General features: G+C 34.2%; 1 protein-coding gene across 2 annotated transcripts in view; it reads right to left on the bottom strand.

Moving 5' to 3' along the window:
* Positions 1–1,695: 1,695 nt before the first annotated feature.
* Positions 1,696–19,866, bottom strand: part of LOC126979055 (probable cytochrome P450 303a1) — a 61,489-nt gene continuing 43,318 nt past the window's right edge. Inside the window, exons 1-4 of one of the 2 annotated variants that reach the window (XM_050828239.1) lie at positions 18,042–18,169; positions 3,824–4,881; positions 3,634–3,751; positions 1,696–3,434 (exon numbers count right to left, since the gene is read on the bottom strand). In XM_050828239.1, the coding sequence (XP_050684196.1) occupies positions 3,114–3,434; positions 3,634–3,751; positions 3,824–4,881 (1,497 nt within the window). In that variant the 5' untranslated portion in view covers positions 18,042–18,169 and the 3' untranslated portion in view covers positions 1,696–3,113. Of the gene's footprint in view, positions 3,435–3,633; positions 3,752–3,823; positions 4,882–18,041; positions 18,170–19,866 lie in introns of those variants that run through there. The other variant, XM_050828240.1, reaches the window with a different exon arrangement.

The raw sequence follows: 19,866 nt of genomic DNA, 5'->3' as shown, positions 1-19,866 counted from the left end.
GAAGAAAGTTCTTTGAACGCCATCCAGATGGCGTGGATGATATCCTAATTTGTGTCACGAATCAGGTAAAACAGCTCTTCGGATCGTTCCTCGTGACAATGCGGTAGAGGACACACAATAAAGCGACGCGGACGTCTCTACGCAACTCCAAGTGATCAAGCCGTTTACAGAGCACTGGATCCTCGACCATTGAAGGAGCTCTATTATTATTGCTCTATGTTATTTACAAACATAATATTAAATCCGTTGAAATACATACATAATGTGGTATAGATATAATATTTGCCTTGTCATATTGATTCGGACTTATCGTTAACAAGCAGCCCATAACGTGTCGCTAGACTTGATAACGTTCACGGGGAAACGTGACAATTGCATTGAATATTTCGTTTACTATTATAGCTGTTTAATTATTACTAAGCAAAACCCTTCATCTATTTCTCTACTCCTTATAGTTTATAACATAAGCGACCTACAATTGAAAGTCCAGTTAAAATCTTTCCAACCGAATCATATTACCTGGAGCGGCCATCTGTATCAAGTAAAAGCAACCCACCTTCGACCACAGTACAGTAATAGAACCAGAACTTTAACTTCGTACTGAAGCGCCGGAATCACGCACACATACACACGATTTTCACGGCCGCTAAGCAATCTTGGGGAGACTAAACTATTGAAGTAATTAGAACCGCGCCGTCTGCGTCAATCTTTTTGTATGTACCAACCCGAGTGCTCCGCCCAGAGATAAGTATAAATTTCAAGGAGACCGCTGAGTAACGCTACTGTTTCGTCGTGTTTAAAAAATCTAAAATATTTCATAAAAGTAATTAAGAAACAATGCATAAAAATAAATTACGATAAACGATAATATACGATATTGGACGCACCAACATTTAGAGCTTGAATTCATTGTTTGAGTTGCGTCCCATGATGTTCCATGTACATACGGATATCATTCGCAGTCACACAATGTATTTAGTTGTGTGTCAATATCACCAAGACCTGAATGTGCTATAAAAAAGTGCTCAAATAATACGTTAACGACGCAAAAAAAGATGGTGTGACTTATAACCGATAAGTTTATATGTGCTAACAAAAAGCGATAATAATTTAGTAAGACAAATATTTTTTTCACTTTACATGGTACAATTATTGACAAATATTCACATGACTTTCTCCCCCGCTTGTCAGAATGAGACAAATGAAAGGACGTGACCATCACACAGTCAGAAATGAAAACTATAGAGACGCACTTTTTTTTTAGGGATTTAAAGGAAACCTAGTAAACAATGATTAGCAATATTGTATTTTGTGTACAGAAAGTCATTGCCGGAGAATGTGAACGGCTTACAAGAACGTGAACAATTACAAACTAGTACTATTTACACGGTATCACAGACGTATCGTTACCTAATGATAATTGATACTTATTTAAACCTAAAATCTGTAAAAGCTATATAAAAGGTAGAGCTCGTGAGAAGAACATACAAAAAACTAAACGACCACTCTTTTCAATCAAATAGAGTATTTTACAGTGGCTGTAATAAACATAATAATATAGTTTGTAAGGTGCTGCATTCAATAGAAATCCTTTTCCTAAATGAATCGTGTTTAAATAATATCGAATATTTCCTAAAAGGTAATTTATTTTAACTTTGATTTGACGTAATTCCTATAAATAATAAAATGTATAAATAAATAGAAAGAACATAATTTAATGTATGAATCGTGTTTATATAATATAATAAAATATTTCGTAAAAAGTAATTAATAATACACTGTATAAATATAAAAAATATTAATACTAAAAATAGTTTTGCTTTTTGTTTTATGGAAACAAAACAAAAAACAAACGAGCGTACGCGTCGCCTACTGTTAAGTGATCACCGGCCGCGGCGTCCACATTCTCTTGCAACACCAGAGGAATCACAGGAGCGTTGCCGACCTTAAGGGAAGGTGATTTTTCATATAAGTTAGTAGTTTAAGCTTTAATATCGTCAATATAGCCTTCGTAGATATATTTGAATATAAATGATTGAGATTAAAACTCAATTATTGATGAACCAACATTTCATTTCATAGTACTCTTATACTAAATTTAACATTTGTAGGGTTTTTCAATTTCTAGGCACAATTTAAGATTTATATTAAAAATGAACTAGGTTAGTGCGGTTTACCAGTGTGTCAAACTCGTTGGGTCGGTGTTATGCAAGATATTACGTATAAAATATTACAAGGTACTAAATCACACGTCAATATTTGAGTATCATGCACACAAGTTAAACAAGAAATTATCCATGATTTCATGTTATTAATATATTTTATATGTATGATTACCATCGCCAACACAATAAATACTAATTTATTACATAAAACTTATTATAAATAAATCTACATGTGTGTTTAATTACACTTACAAGGCATCGACAAGCAAGTATCAGATACACATAATTTTAAAATTTTATTTTTTACTGTGCAACATAAGAAATAGATAAAAATTTAATTTGGATTAAGTAAATTGTGTATAACAATATGACAAACAAATTTAATTTAAATATGAACACAACCAAAGTATTAAAACATAATATTTATTGACTAGTAAATATTTTTGTCAAGAAACATAGCAGTTTTCGAAGTAAGTTTCGAAACGCAAAAAAACTTAATAATTACTTAAGATACTATATATATTATACTTTACTTAGAATATAGTAGACCATCTTTCGGAAGGCTGTAGGTGTTAGCAATTCTATTAAGAGAGCGAAAGTAACCATGGTTAAGCTTTACAGTATTTGTTTGAAAATATCGTATCTCCTCTCACTCCAGAGCATGTTGGAGCAATCAATTTCGCCGTTAACAGTATACAAAAAAATAACAATCAAATAGAATTTTACTATTGCATACTTGATAGGCTGAGAGTATACTTTATATTACTTTAGAAAGATACGAATAGTTTTGCTTCTGTAGTTAAAGCTTTTTGTCGTGAACATAGGCATCGTAAAGAAAGAATAGAATGATGAATTGAATATAAACGAAAGAGATTAAAACTCATATTATGAATCAACCTTTCATTTCATCGTACTTATACGTTAGTATTTATACATTAGAAAAGTTTTTCAATTTCTAGGTACAATTAAAGCTTTGAAAGGCGCAGCTGATGGTGTGGCACCGTCAACATGGTCCAAACAAGGCAATGGTTGTCCAGGAGCTTGCAACACTGAGAACTTTTGTAAAATTGTTGTTGTAAAAATGAAAATATTGCATTTTGCCAAAACGTCCCCCAAACAGCGGTGCTTAGCAAGACCAAATGGAAAGTAATGATCAGGGAGACTTATCTTTCCATTTTTCAAAAACCTTTCAGGTTTGAAGGAGTATGGTTCTGGATACAACGTATCGTCCATTAGTATGTTAGTGTAGTTACTAACAACCATGGTATCCTGTAAATGAAAATAAATTATGTGAGGGTTGTGAGGTTTACTGATGTTAATGTTTACACTAGAATTTAATGACGAATCTTTGACATGATCACTCCGTACAGTAAACGGCATATAAACTAATTCTTGTTTATGTATGAGCAATCAGTTACCTGTTTGCATAATACATAAATACTATTAACTTTATTATTAAAAAAATTACCCTCGGGATCTTGTAGCCAATAAGTGTTGTATCTGCTAATGCTCGATGTGGGACCCCAAGGGTTCTTCCCATAAAATGGCGCACACATTCATGTACAATAGCTTCGTTGTATGGCATGCTGTAAACAAAATTAATAAATTAAAACTCTTTAATGATATCGAATAGCATATTTCATGAAAAGAATACTCACTTAGGTCTGTCGTCCAAATTCGGTAGACGTTCCTTTCCGACCACTCGATCTATTTCTTCCTGAGCTTTCCTTTGAACTTCTTGATCTCTTACTAAATAACTAAATCCAAAACTCATACTTTTGCTTGTTGTTTCAGTTCCAGCCATAAACATATCCATACACATTGCAACTAGTTGCCCTTCTGAATAAGTATTTACTTCACCATGTTTATTTAGAGCCCTTATATATGCATCCATGAAATCGTTATCTTCTTTGTTTGGATCAAATCTTTTCTTATGTCTTGCAATTTCATCTCTTAAAAATTTCCAAATTCTTTCATGTGTTGCAACAAAATTTTTATACCCTGATAAAGATGGTGAAACAACACTTAAAATTGGGAAATGACTAAAAGCACAACCAACCATGTCAATTGCAGCAAACAGATCATAGAGCAATCTTTGAAGATGTATCATCTGAGGATCATTCGGTTCATATCTAAGTCCAGCCATCATGCTCCAAAGAGTATTCAAAATATATGTATTGAAAAAATTGTGCATATATAACTCCACACTTCCTCTATCACCAATTGCATTATAAACATCTCTAACCATAAAGTTGCCTTCGTTCGATGAAATTTGAGCCATGCCTTTCCGACCAAAACCAAAGTCTTTCAAATGCTTAAGTAAAAAACGTCTTTGTTCTTTCCATAATTCACCATCGGTGACTAAAACTCCCTTTCTTTCACCCCAAGTTCTTGTTTGATAAAATATTCCTTTTGGTCTACCGTCAATGTCTTCGTTGTATAGCATTTCTTTGTTGGCTTCTAGTGAATTAACAAGAACAATACGATCTTTGCCAATTTTGAGTCCCAAGAGATGGCCATCGGAAGAGTATAATTTCGTCAACTCTTTAATACACTTATAGAAGTAACCATTCTTATCACGAAGCTTCTTAACTTCGTAAGCGCAACCAAGAACGGGTAACCATTTTGGGCCTGGAGGAAAGTTTCTTGGCTTGACAGAGTCTAAGTAAAGAAGCAGAGCTATAATTCCAATAATCACTAAAGCTGTAATCCACATCTGAAACAAATAGAAGATTGCTTAGTCAATAAAAATTAGTATTAGAGTGTATATTCTGCGGAAGGATATAATTAGGTTTATCAATATCATCGTATATATTCACATCATAGTATTTAATAATACAATATGACTCATCTTTTTGGAGATTTATCGTATCACTACGCGTTGAGTTTTCGAGCTCATTTTTAATTGCTCACATTGGATTGTAAGATAGAAGATTTTCAACAAAGTTGCATTTACGATTAGTAGTTAATCAAGTAATCACTGTATAATGTATGTTAAGTACATTGAAATTTACAAATATGTGAGTTTGCCGACAGTAGTTCCCATATTAGGACAATTCCACATGTTTTCTTTATTCCGATAATAAAACCAACCAACAAGTTAATTATGAATACGCTTCGAAAAAGTCCAAACGAACTCAATAAATAGAATTCAATTATCACGCAGTTAGGTGTAAAAAACAAAATATATACACAAAATACTAATACAAATATAAGGAAAGTTGAAGCCAATTCAGACATACAAAAACAACATAACATAGTTGAAACTCGAGAAGTGCATCTTGTATGATCACCATAATATAAACAGTTGAGATGATCATCAACACAAGTTCATTGCTATAAAATTAAATAATTTAAAGTTATAAATAGTGTGTGATCGCCTTAAACAGTATCGGACACTGCTATGTAACCTGTTCTGTGTATTATGCAAACACTGCTTCCTTGATGTAGAAATCAGGGTAAAGTTATTAATTTAACACGACTGGTCATACTTAGATAATGAACGGCTATTTTTATTGTAGAGAAAAACACACAAGGGTACGGGTTACCTAGTGTTATTCCCACCCACTTTCCTTTCTATTACCCACATTCTCCTGCAACAGCAGATAAATCACAGAAGTATTGGCAGCTATTAAGAAAAGTGTCCACCCATGTCTGGAAACACCAAACAAAAGTCCTTGTAAACTGCGCTTTAGAGGAACGCCAGGCATCCAGGTGGCAGGGATGAGGATGAATGATGAATATCCTAGTTTGTGGCGTGTCGTACGAAGGTGGATTTCGAGTTTATGAATCAAGTCAAATAGCTCTTCGGAACACTACCCCGTCTCCCCTCACTTATGTATTCGTTTCATCAATTCGTTCGTTGATCAACTGGTGACCCACTAGGTATAAGAAGAGCTGGCGTTAATGCTTTCCATGAATTTGGAGAGCAGAGATGTAATAGCAATAGGCCTGTATTTAGCCCGTTTGAACTGTATTTCTTATTTGCGATCGGTTAGACGAGGGCTGAATTCCAGGAAAAAAGAGTTTACTGAACAGTTTTCTGTCTGATCTGTACTCCCGGCATAGAGCTCTAGATATGCTAAGATTTCGCACGGGCGATTTGGCATTTAAAGAATCTATAGGCACGGTTGTGTATTTTTCTCTTTAGAACTTTGCTATTTATCTATGTTTGCAATTTCATATATTGAATTAGAACGGCAACTTACAAAAACATTTTGATCTACCGTCTGAATTGCTTATGTAGATTTGTTACCTCCTAGCTCCATCGTTTATAGAACGCTCTAATTACGTTACGTTATGTCATAGAAGTTCCAGTAACCACAAATAGTCGTGGCATCATTGCGCCAAATAGAGAACTAGACTCCCAATCGCCTATTAAAAGGTCGTGAAAATGTCCCAGCAGCGTTGTATATACGTATACATTAAGTTATTGTATCTCATCATCGTATCTGTAGATAACATTAAGAAATTCATTCAAATTAACATCCTATTTCGTGGCAGAAAAGTCTATTGTATACATTCATGAAACTCATTGATTGTAGTGCCAAATATACGAAACGGACGTCTCTTTCACACATTTCATCGGCAATATAATTTTTTTAGCAATCGAAATGCAATTATTTAGCAATATGATTAAAAACATCAAGTAAGTAACATTTATTTTGTTAATTTAAAGGGGCACTTGCCTGAAATATGACACTCGATTCTATTTAGTTTGCATATGCTGTTATTTGGAGAGGTTTTCACTCAAATTCAAATGTTTTTATTCAAAATAGGATGAGACATCACTTATTGAAAATCAAAAAAACTACCACCTATTCCAAAACAAATGCCTCAGTGCTGAGAAAAAAGGGCGCAACAAATTCTGCGGACTTTTTTTTCATCAAAAAAATATGTTTTCAAGTGATATTGTACCATTAAACTTATTATTTAATAGCCTGTGGGCGGTCGCTCCATTCCCAATCTGTCGTATCATTAAGAAAGTTATTTATGTTATAGTAACCTCTACGACAAACACAATTTTGAACAATTCTTTTGAATAACGTTATACTTTTGTTTTGAACATTTTCTGAGATCTTCTTGTAAAAGCGTTTATGCTTTCGCCCAAAAAAGACTAACTAGCTCGACTTAGCCGAGTAGTAGTCATTATAACATACTAAACACTTTGTCATTGCGTGGCGTTGTATTCAAAGCGCGGTCTAAACACAACTAAACGAAAACTCTGCCTAATAGACGCGAATTTTTAGCGTGATTGTGAGACTAGTTGTTTGTTTGTATATTCTGCATGTCGTTTGCCATTGCAAATAAGAAAACAAACAACCAATGTATAATTGATTTGATAAACTTATTTATATTAGGGTACACCTTACTTTATCATAAGATTTAAGTTGTATCGCTATTAATTGCTTTCAACTTTATGTAAACGTAATTAGTAACGTTCAATCGAAATCCATTATCCCTGTCTACCCCACTGGGAGACAAGCGTGATTCTATACATACTAAAATAATTATAGGATATATTATGAGGTAATGTTGCTGATATTGATTCTGTCTTAGTGCATGAATAGCTGTAAGGTATATGTGCAATTAAGACAGTAACTTATTCAACTATGAAAGTTTTTTTTTAATTTTGAGAGTTTACAAAGGATATAAATGAAAATATGTTATTGGTATGACTATGAAACTTTTTTTAAAGAGAATATTATGAATAATATAATTTTAATAGCTCAAACTATAATATTTGATGCACATTTCTATTCATTTCTAGGCTAAGTATGATCGATCAATGACTTATAATATAATTAATACTATTCAGGTGGCATTTTTTTATGAAAATAAGGGACGAGCAGGACGTTCAGCTGATGGTAATTGACACGCCCTGCGAATTACAATGCAGTGCTGCTCAGGATTATTGAAAATCCCAAAAAATCTGAGTGGCGCTACATCTGCGTTCGTCATCTTGAGACATAAGCTGCCCTTTTGCCCAGTAATTTCACTAGCTACGGCGCCCTTCAGACCAAAACACAGTAATGCTTACACATTACTACGTCACGGCAGAAATAGGCGCCGTTGTGGTACCCATAATCTAGCCGGCATCCGGTGCAAAGAAGCCTCCCACTGGCTGGTCGTCTATTACTATTGAAGCTATCAATTAACGTATATTAGAGATAGATAATGAATAGCTATGAACATGCCAAATAAATAACCATTGTTTGTAAAGAAAAGTAAGAGACTGAGTGTGCTAACTACTAGAATTTAGAAGGTTTCGTCACATGTACACTGCATCAGTAAAGCATTGCAACGCTGAATATAAGTTCCGATTTCTAGTAGGCATGTTTCTTTCTATTTCTTCAGAATGGCATCAGAATTGAAGGTAGTTCGAGAAAAACGTTCCAAGCCACAAACATCACATTTCAAGGAATTCATGTTCAAAGTTTAATAAACATTAGTGTATTCCATACATGTGGGTTGGGCTGCCATTTTTAGTTCGTCCGTTAATATGAATCACGTGACCAGTTTTGTGTTCTTAACTCAATATCGACATGATTGTGGTTTGGAACGTTTTTCTGGAATTACGTCCAATTGCACTCCTTACTTTGACACATAAAATATTAAGTCTCTTAACCCAGAAACTTCACTAGCTACGGTGCAAGCCTCCAACTGGCACCAAACCATAAGTTATCTTGCTCCCTTGTTAACTTCGCTTTCTGATTATATCATGTGCTAATTAACAATAATCGCTAATTATTAACATTGTTAATTATCAGGCGTTTCTTCGCATTAAAAGTTTTATAAATTAATATTTATATATACTAGTCAAAATAAAATAAGGGCCACTTGATTTTTTTGACCTCGTTGGCGATAATTTATTTTTTATGCATTCTTAAGTAGCTGATTATTTATCGTGGTGTTACCTTATTTGTTTACACACATTCTTTTGAGTATTCCACCTGCATAATTGTTTAAAGAGGGTAGTTTTTGATAATTTATTGGAAACACTTGATTGATGATTCTACCCGATTTTAAGACGGATTTCAACTCAGTCAAATTGACGATTCTGTCAAGAACGCTGTAAGTTTTGTTTAACTAGTAGCTGAATTCACATTTTAAGAAAGTTATGCCGAGAATTCAACGTCATATGGACTTGCGTACCGTAACTAGGGCCGTAACATTGCCTCAAGAAGGCCATCCGCAGCGTTCAGTGGCGTTTCAAATAATAATAAAAATGAATTTCTGTTCGTTAGTCTCGCTAAAACTCGAGAACGGCTGGGCCTATTTGGCTAATTTTGTCTTGAATTATTTGTGGAAGTCCAGAGTAGGTTTAAAAGGTGAATAAATATGAATGGTAGTTCAAAATGGTGAGGAGGAGGTGAAAAATAAACTTAAATTTAGGTAAGTAAAGTAGGTAAGGTAGATTAACTACAGTTGTTAACTATCTATCAAATTATTTTTATGTAGATTGATAAATCTTAAATTTTGTCATAAAATTAAATTTCTGAACATATCCGCACCACAAAACAAAACAAAAAAATAGTTTATCAGAAAGCTTTGAATTGTACTATAACTGTGTGTGTCGGTCAATATCAAATTGAAACCTTATAAATAGCCAGTATTTCAGGAAAACTCTGTTTTGTAAGTGATCGACATCATGTGATCGAAATCAATAATAAAATTTTATTCACACCGAACATCTCTTTTACTTCTTTTAATAAAAAAAGTGTTCCTGTTTGTTTTAAGTTTATTTTATATAAAAGTTTAGGTCATTTATTGATTGAAGCTGTACGAAGTCTGCCGGGTCAGCTAGTATTTAATAATAATGTTCAAAACGAATGAACTGATCTAACATAAAAGCCATGTTCTGGTTAGGGCTATTCATGTATGTAATAACAAAATTGCTTTGTAATAGATTTGAATTCACTCATTTTTATTACGTCTATTGTAGGAGATATGCATACACTTTTCAAAAGAGATAAAGACGACAGAGCTTTATCTATTATTGCAAAATTATCATAAAATCCCGTTCAATGCAAAACTGGATGTTTATTCAGGGTAAATGAATGCAAGTTCTGAATAACAGGTTCAATTTATGTACACAAGACAGCATTCTAGCTTTCTGCCCCTATCTCTACAGAATAAAATAATAGCAAATCCATTAGGAATATGATATTGCTAGATTGGACAAATATTTTATCATAACACCGCATACATTTTATTTTTTCGAAGTTGTAAATAACTTATTATTCAGGTATGGAAAGATGAGATACTCGATAAGCATAAGCAATGATGCTTAAAGAAAATAATCGTCCTTGGCCTTAGGACATAAAATATATATTCAATGTACCTATCGTATAATCAACTTTATTAATCACAACTTTGTATCTTGGCAGTTGCATTTCGAATATTGTCCAAGTGGCGTAAAGTAAAACAAGCTTCTTACCGGTAAGTAATAGGAAGGAATAAAATGTACATAATCATGAATAACTTAAATTTAAGTGCTCACCGTCTCTAGATAGCCTTGCAGGAGGATTTGAAAAGAGTTCTGAAAATTTACTTCCAATCGTTCAAACATAGTGCCTCCTTCCACTTGAATTGCATTGTTAATTTTAATTAGTTCTAATTATAAATCATAAATACGGGAGCAACTTTTTTAATTTGTTTATTTGTAACACTTTCACGTTCGTTCTACATAAATGTGTTTATTTAAACCATCATCAATAGATGTTACTGAAAAAACATGAATGAGATATATTGAGAGATTTCATACAAAAAATAATGTTTTCGTGAATAATAAATGACTTTAAGACTGCTTTTAGACATTCATTCTGCTTAATACCAACTGGGCCTGTTGTCACGAATAGAGATTTAAAAAACTGAATAAAATTCTGTTTCAATTATACGCACAGATAAGAATTGTAGAGTTAGTTTTGGTAAGCAAGACTTTATTGTTTTAGCAAAACAACTAAAGAACTTATATTAATATTTTCTCTCATGCTTAAAAGTATCAATATCTACCTGTATTTATAAGTGTGGGATACGCAGTTCTGTACATTATACAATCCAAGTTATAAGACTAAATTAATATAATCAAAGGCGGTATTACTGTATTTGTTGTGTAATCTCGACACAGTTGTATAATAAGCAGTTTAAAAAACAATAAACACTATATTTATATGATTCAGACCTACTTTCTTTTGAATATAATATGTAAGATTTTCGCTTCATCGGTCATTGAGAAAGTTATGCGCGAAAAGAATTAATGTTTGAAACCTGTTCCGTGATTATAAAAATACGCTTCGCATTCTGTAACAGCGTGAATATTATCATAATATGATATAACAAGTTTGTATTCGTGAGTTTGTTCTCATATAATAGTAATCACAGCATTTCATAAATAGAATTAATATGAATTATTATGAAAATTTATTGAATTAGGCGTTACTTTGCGGAAATCCATAATTATACAAGTGATTTAAGTTTCCTTTAGTGTTAATTCCGCCAATATTTGTTTTTAAAACAATTTGACACGTGTTTCGCCTCTACACGAGGCATCCTCAGGACGTGTTGTCTCGCCAAAATCTGGCACGAGACTTGACATTTGTATGAATTATTATTGTTAACTTTAACATAATATATTTTCAAACAATAATGAAATAACTAAAATAGCAAAATGAAATAGCTGCCAGCGCTTGGGTTTCCAGTAGCCTTGTTGAGGCGCGAAGATAGTATTTTGAACATTCTCCGCGCCTCTGGGCCTCATGGGGAAAGTGACTCGACACCAAACGGCACAAAGATGTATGACTCACTGAGAACAACATATCTGCGGCGCTTGCTGTCTTCGGCAGTCGAAGCAGCAGCCCCAGCACCAACTGACGTAACTTGGACATGAGAAGGAGCCAGAGTATCGACGCAAGTCGCGTCCCACACCAGCGCCCTTCCCCGTGTCCATGGCACCAGCGTCATTCCATTTATTATTGTTCGATTTATACTTCAAATTTCGAAGACCTTACTATACATGTTGTATTGCGATTACGTCTTCAGAATTTACAAGAAAAATACACAAATAATGTTATCACATTTGGATAATAATTTACACAACAATTAAATTTAGTTAAACAGTTGTCAGAGTATATCTAAACCTCAACAGCCTTTCTAATAAAATTTTATAATACAACTATTACACGGTTATAAGTATTATGCATAAAATAAAAAATAAATATATTATTAGAAAACAATGTCCTCCGCAGCGTCTGTCTGTTCGCGATAAATTCAAAAACTACTGCACCGATTTTAATTCTGTTTTCACCAATGGATAGCGTAGTTTTCGAGAAAGATTTTAGTATATTATTTGATAAGCTTTTGTTAACATATTCGAATACATTAACAATAATTGTTGGAAGTGTCGGAAAAAAATATGTCGTCTGTATGTTATATAGGTCTACAGAAAAGTCCGCAATGGAATATGTCTATCTCTTAAGGATAACATACTACATACATTTTAATACACACATCAAAAAAGCCCGAGCATCATGTATTTATATAAATTTTAGGATGGTTTTTCACATTAAAACGTTGTATTTTATTTTTAAAATAATATTTCTAGGGTCCTATGATGTAAAAATAACAGCTGTTGTCTTTATAAGTTCTTTTAATTACAGAAATTAACAATATTAGAATATACTGCAGAAACTAAGGTACATAAGCAACTAAACATGAAAAAAAGAAGAAGAAAAAGTATGGCCTCATCTGCTATTCAGAACTTGTCGGCAACGATTATTCATTGAATTAATGAGACTGTTTATGTCATCTTGCGGTATTCGTTCCCAATGGAGTTGTAGCAAATCCTTCAGCTGTTGGGTTGTTGTCACTCCGGCCAAGTCCTTCAAAACACGTCTCTGGAGCATGCGTGCTCGATGGGGTTGAGGTCTAGCGATTGTGCAGGCCAGGGCAATACCCGGACGTACTCCGTTGCCAAGTATTGACTGGTTCGCCGAGCTGTATGCGAACGCGGATTGTCATGCATTATAATTATAAAGTTGGAGCCAAAGGTTTGAGCAAATGGATGGACATAAGGTCTGAGAATATCCTCAACGTAATTTTCAGCGTTCATGTTTCTATTTACAAAAACGAGCTCAGTTCGCTTGTTCTTCATAATACCCGCACATACCATAACTGTTGAGCCGCTGTATGGATGAACTTCCTGAATGCACCTGAGCCTTTCAGTATTTCCGGGCCGACGGTACACTTGCACCCTTTTTGTATCAGGCCTAAATCCAAATCGCGAGTCATTGGAAAACATAATTTTATCCCATTGTTCCTGGGTCCATGTTCTGCGTTCTCTACATCATTCATTTCGACGAGCGCGATTCCAGTGACGTATCGGTGGGCACCTAATTGGGCGTCGAGCTCGTAGGCCGTACTCGTGCAGTTATTTGTGCGATTTCGCACAGTTTGGCGACTTAGATCAACACCACATGAATTTTGTAGCCTCAAACTTATCTCTCGAGCGGTTAACATCGGCTGGCGTCTTGCAGTCAGTTGTATGTACCGGTTTTGCCGAGTGATTGTACTCCTTTTACGGCCTGAATGCTGTTCAGCGGGTTCCCTTGTATTATTGTAGCGCTGCCAAAGATGACAATACGACGATACCTGAGATTGATTACTTCCCGCTAGCAACGTCTTCAAAATTCAAACAAGTCTCTTTCATTTAATTTTATGAAAAAAACAAAACATAATCGTTTTTTTTTTACAACCAGCCAGTATGTCATCAATAACAAAAAAGTTGAAATACTTATGCACTTTGAGTGAATAAAGACTTAGAAATTAATTAATATAAATGGTAAATTTGTAATACCATGCATGTTGCTTAGACTTTTTTGATGTCTGTACTTAAAATAATTGGCAAATATAAGGCGGTAATGTAAAAGCTATTTACACCAATACGATACTAACCCGTATTACTTTTTTTATTTTATTAAAATAAGGGACGAGACGAGCAGGAGGAATTGATACGCCCTACCCATTACAATGCAGTGCCGCTCAGGTTTCTTGAAAAACCCAAAAATTCTGAGATTAAATTCACTATAATTGCGCTCGTCACCTTGAGACATAAGATGTTAAACATCATTTGCCCAGTAATTTCACTAGCTACGGCGCCCTTTAGTCCGAAACACAGTAATGTTTACACATTACTGCTTCACGGCAGAAATATCTAGCCGGCTTCCTGTGCAAAGGAGCCACCCACTGGTACATACATTTTATTACACATGTATGTATTACACCGAATACTTACATAATTTTATTTACATAATATTATTAACAGAACAGCGTCTATCGGGTCAGCCATTAATTATTCCTAGTTTATTAGTACCTTGCTCATGTTTGTTTTTTCTCGAAAATAACGTCTTCTTCGGTTATTTGTAATTAAGTCTTATATTCGCAAAACTTCCGAATAATCATTATATTTACAGATAAGTCAACGATGAACTAGGTATAAGAACAATAATATCCAAATAACAAAACTAATGAAGAACACATTTCGTTCGAATTGATTCTATTGTTAGCTGAATTTTATATGATTGTACAATGAATGGTTGAATTTAGATTCGCATTTATGTGTGATATATTTCCCCCCTCGCCCCTTAAAGAAATCCTAGCTACGACTTTGATCTATGGTAGTGGTTCCCAACCTTTTCTTGGCCTGGGATCACTCCCATTTCTTTATTGTTAGTAGGTACCACGATGTACATGAAAAATAAACTAAATCAATCCGAAAATAAACTATAATCAAGAAGTAGAATTTAAAAATTGCATTGTATTATTAAGGCATCCAGGAAGAGTCTTCGAAGCGGTGTATAATACAATGTGTTGTTGGTTTAGGATTCTTCTGTTTTACTAACGTCACTAGACCGGAGCGTGATCCCAACATTGCTGGCCATATCGTGTTCATGAGGTCCATACTATTTGAAGTTGCTTCCAGTTCTCGTGAAATCACTAATTGTTATTAAATCACAACGTGCAGCGTGCACCGATCGTATCGCCCCCGAATTTCGAAATCGGTTCGCGGTCCGCTGACCATATTCTGATTCTTGTGAACCACTGATTAGGAACCACTGATCTATGGTGTGCTTTGCTCATTCATTTTGAGTTCCTACAACATCCTTCTCAAGCCAACCGCCCGTATGGATGCCCATCAAAATGGGCATCATGGGAGTACCAGAGGATGCTCTTATAAATTCCGTTGGGAGTTCAAATCCCCGCATAGCTAGATAGCCCAGAGCTCCTTTTCTATCGAGGACACTGTATTCGCTCAGTATGTGTCATGGTGCTTCATACTTTTTGCAACAAAATCTACTAACACGTGGGAATCATTGAGCCCTGTAGTATGTTCAAGTACCAGACGACTCATAGTGTTTTGCGAAAATAAGTTCTTATGTATGAAACCCTGGCTGTTTCAAATTATTTAAAAATATGTGATTATTTACGAGTAAAAATACCATCGTTCAGATTTCAAATATCCCGCCATATTTTTTTGAGAGCTAAATTGAACTGTCGTGTCTCGTTGAAAAATGGATCTGCGTCGGAAACATTTTCATGCGATGATTTTATGATTTCAAATGTGGCCTTTCACCAGACCATTCGGTCGACTTAAAATAGCAATGATTTACTTATTTATTCTCCAATTAGCGTGGCAGTGCCACTCAGACGTAATACAAAAATCAAATTTCAAACAAAAACAGGAATAAGAATAATTGATTTAATTATACAATCTCAATGCTCTCCGCATGCCTTAGTGTTTCAGAAACTAGGGAAGTCCAACCATTGAGCATTCTTGTCCAGGAGTCGACACAATTGCTCATGAAGATCTGGAGCATCAATGTCACCTTCGACACATATAATCATTTATGGATGTACATGGAGGCATAACAAATTGTCAGCGCAGTCTTCTATCGTTGGGAGATGAAGAAAGGGATTGTTCTTCTACGGCTGTTACCGAGGTATATATGCAACCGAAACGAAAATATTCAGCATGTTTGATTGAATCGGGAAGCACTGACAAGATTCTATCAATCTTATGCGTGAAAAGGATAATTTCAAAACTACACCGAATAGAAGCTGGCCGGTGGGGAACGGTGCCGTGAAATGGTCATTAAATTTGAAGCAGGCTTGTCTTGACGTGTTAACGACATTGTGTCAGGTGATGATTTCAGGATTTATCATAACGATATCGAATCAAAGCGTCAGTCAATAGTTTGACCGTTTCAAAACTTACAAATACCTATACCGCTCAATGTCACGGGTCACGGGACCAGTGGGAGGCTCCTATGCACAGGATGCCGGCTAGATTATGCGTACCACAACGGCGCCTTTTTCTGCCTTTTTCTGCAGTAATGTGTAAACATTATTGTGTTTCGGTCTAGAGGGCGCCGTAGCTAGAATTGAAATTACTGGTCAAATGAGACTTAACATCTTATGCAATTGTAGTGCCGCTCAGAATTTTTGGTTTTCAAGAATCCTGAACGGCACTGCATAGTAATGGGCAGGGCGTATGATGACCGTCAGCTGAACGTCATGCTCATCTCGTCCCTTTTTTTCATTAAAAAAAAAACACTTTACAGTCCTAATCTGTAGCTCCGTGTGACTTGTTTTTATTCCCTAAATTAAAAATCAAGTAAAAAATGTGCTAACAAGGTGTCTGCGGCAGACTGGATAATATGGATACGTGTTTCGAAAACTGGTTTAGTAAAATAAGACTTTGTTAAAGCCTAATGGAGAGTACTTTGAAAAGATTTAATGAAATTATTTTGATTCATTTAAGGTGATTTTCTTGTTTTTCTGAGTGCTCTGCGTATGAAAGTATGACATACTTTTGTTTCTTTTAAACACACCCGAAATTGGAATTTATATAACCATGAAAAAATGCATCTAAAACTTTTTCGTTCGACATATTTTCTTACACTCACAAATTTATTCGTGCATTTAAAATTGTTCTGATGTAACCATAGCGTGACAAGCAATGCGTGTGAAAGAGAAGACCTGTAACAGAGATACAGTAAGACAGAAAAGGAAAGCAAATCTATTGTTACTTTAACCGATTTTGATTGACAACTCGTAAACAATCAGCCACGCTTAGAATTAGCTCCCTTTTATATTGAATATTAGGTTATCGAACTATCAGGTCATATTCATTGTATATGAATGTATCTTTAGTATTTAAATTGAAAAATATTTATTTCAGAAACAAAACGGTACAAACATTATAGTGGATGTGACCTTCTTTTAAGTGAGGAACTTATTTCTGACACAGGTGGTGTTAGAAAGTCACGTGCCAAGTATTTGGCATTAATTAAAGATATATATTTTCTCAAAATTGATTCCTTTAGAATTCTTTTTGATGTCATTTCTAATATGCAAGACACTATTACCGCTTCGGAAACAAATGGCGCTCTCAGAGAGAAAGGCGGCGCAAGATACTGTCCCAGCATTCTTTTATTATTGCACTCTTTTTAATGAAATATACAATATTGTACTGTCATTGCTATTGCTATAAAATAATCATAATCTAGTCCCAGGCTGTCCCAGTTTGGAACCGTAAGTCGATAAAAGTATTATAATTAATGAAACTCCCTCCTATGAGTGGGTATTTACAGTAAGTTTAATATATCTATCATTATGTTAATTATAAATATAAAAAGAATTTATTATTACGTTATCTGTATTTTGAGAACGCTTAAAATATTTCAACCGCATATAACACATTTCTTTCGCTAGATAGTATTAACAATCGCTTAGCTTAAGTATGAATATTTAATAACAATTGAAATTATACCAATAACAAGAAGATAAATAAATGAAAATTGTATTAAATACACTAACCTTGCGAGGCCCAAGCAACTTTCACTTAAGCGGAAGAGAATTCGCGACAAGATCCTATTATATAATCCTCGAAACCAATTTCGTATTCGTATATAACCTTTGTAGACTTTGTGTGTACACTGAACCAACGCCGGTATTGGAGTCAAAACAGATTATTGGTTATAGTGGTGGTGGTAAGGAAGGGGGAATTTAACCCGTTCACTAAAAGAGTGTGGATAGATGTAATGTTTACTTCTCGCACATTGTTGGTATTACGGCAGTGAAGAATAGTATGTCTAGATGATTATAGAATTAAGACAGGCGTAAAAAAACCGACAGTATAATAATATTATATACAGCATGTCCCAAAAAAATAGGTTTTAGTGGCACGCATTTGGATTAACCGTTTACGCGTATTTTGCGAGGTAGTAAAATGTTATGATATTATTAAAAGGATAATATTTTTATTATTTAATGCAGTTTTGTTGAAGTGCGTTTTAAACATATGGATCTCCAAATGTTTATCATCCCTAGCCTAGCCACGGGCTACCCGAATCAACTTAACTAATAATCCATGTTTTTTCTCTATTTTCTCATTCTATTAACATAAATTATAGACTTAACGCATACTTTAAAAAGTAGAAATAATTTTTATGTAAGCTCGTGGTACTTACAGCGATTTCTCTCTCGTATCTATTTTATCTGTAACCCTCGATATATATCTATTATCTTATTCAGCGCGTATCTCCTTGAATATTTTAAGCGATTGGACTTTATATCACTATTAGCTGACCAGACAGACGTTGTTCTGTACATAATAAATAAAATACTGTTTTTCATGAATTTGTCAATAATTTTTCATAACATCAAGAATTATTTAACATATTATGTTCCAATTATATTATAGTATTGATATGCCCCTTGTCTTAATATATATAAATTACGTGACACGTTGTTTATCCGCGATGGACTCCTAAACTAATGAACGGATTTAAATAGGGATTACTTCATGGAGTGCAGTTTAGTCCAACTTGAGAGATAGGATGGTTTTTATTTCGATTTTGGACCCATTATTATTTTTAATTTCCAATATTGATTGATTAGATAAATTTGTATTTTGTATTGTATCTTTCAAAATTTGTAATAGCAATACCAATGATGACTACCAATGATAATGGTTTACTGTTAATCATACCTTTATTTGATCCCACGATACAGTCTCCGGCTAGTGTGGTGATTCAATGACAATCATAATTTAGTCATACTTATATATAAGCTTGTAGAATATTTAAACTTAATGTAATTTAATGACCGATTTAAATAAATTATTCTTATTCTTATACTTTGGAAATAAAACACTTGCAAACTTCTGTGGTATATATCTTTATAAATCCTTTGCTTCAGTACAAATATTTTACGGGTTTGATATTCGTGAGCACGTCACATAAAAAGGCCCATGGGAAAAACCAATTTTTTCTACATACAAGTGCAATTTGTAATCGCCTGTCCTTGGGTTTGGTTTATTGTCATTGCAAATGCTTTGGAAATAAAACACTTGCAAACTTCTGTGGTATATATCTTTATAAATCCTTTGCTTCAGTACAAATATTTTACGGGTTTGATATTCGTGAGCACGTCACATAAAAAGGCCCATGGGAAAAACCAATTTTTTCTATATACAAGTGCAATTTGTAATCGCCTGTCCTTGGGTTTGGTTTATTGTCATTGCAAATGCTTTGGAAATAAAACACTTGCAAACTTCTGTGGTATATATCTTTATAAATCCTTTGCTTCAGTACAAATATTTTACGGGTTTGATATTCGTGAGCACGTCACATAAAAAGGC

The sequence above is a fragment of the Leptidea sinapis genome, chromosome Z (assembly GCF_905404315.1).
Source record: "Leptidea sinapis chromosome Z, ilLepSina1.1, whole genome shotgun sequence".
Classification (NCBI taxonomy): domain Eukaryota; kingdom Metazoa; phylum Arthropoda; class Insecta; order Lepidoptera; family Pieridae; genus Leptidea; species Leptidea sinapis.
Note: the sequence above shows the minus strand (reverse complement) of the source record. Positions and strands in the feature narration are given on the sequence as shown.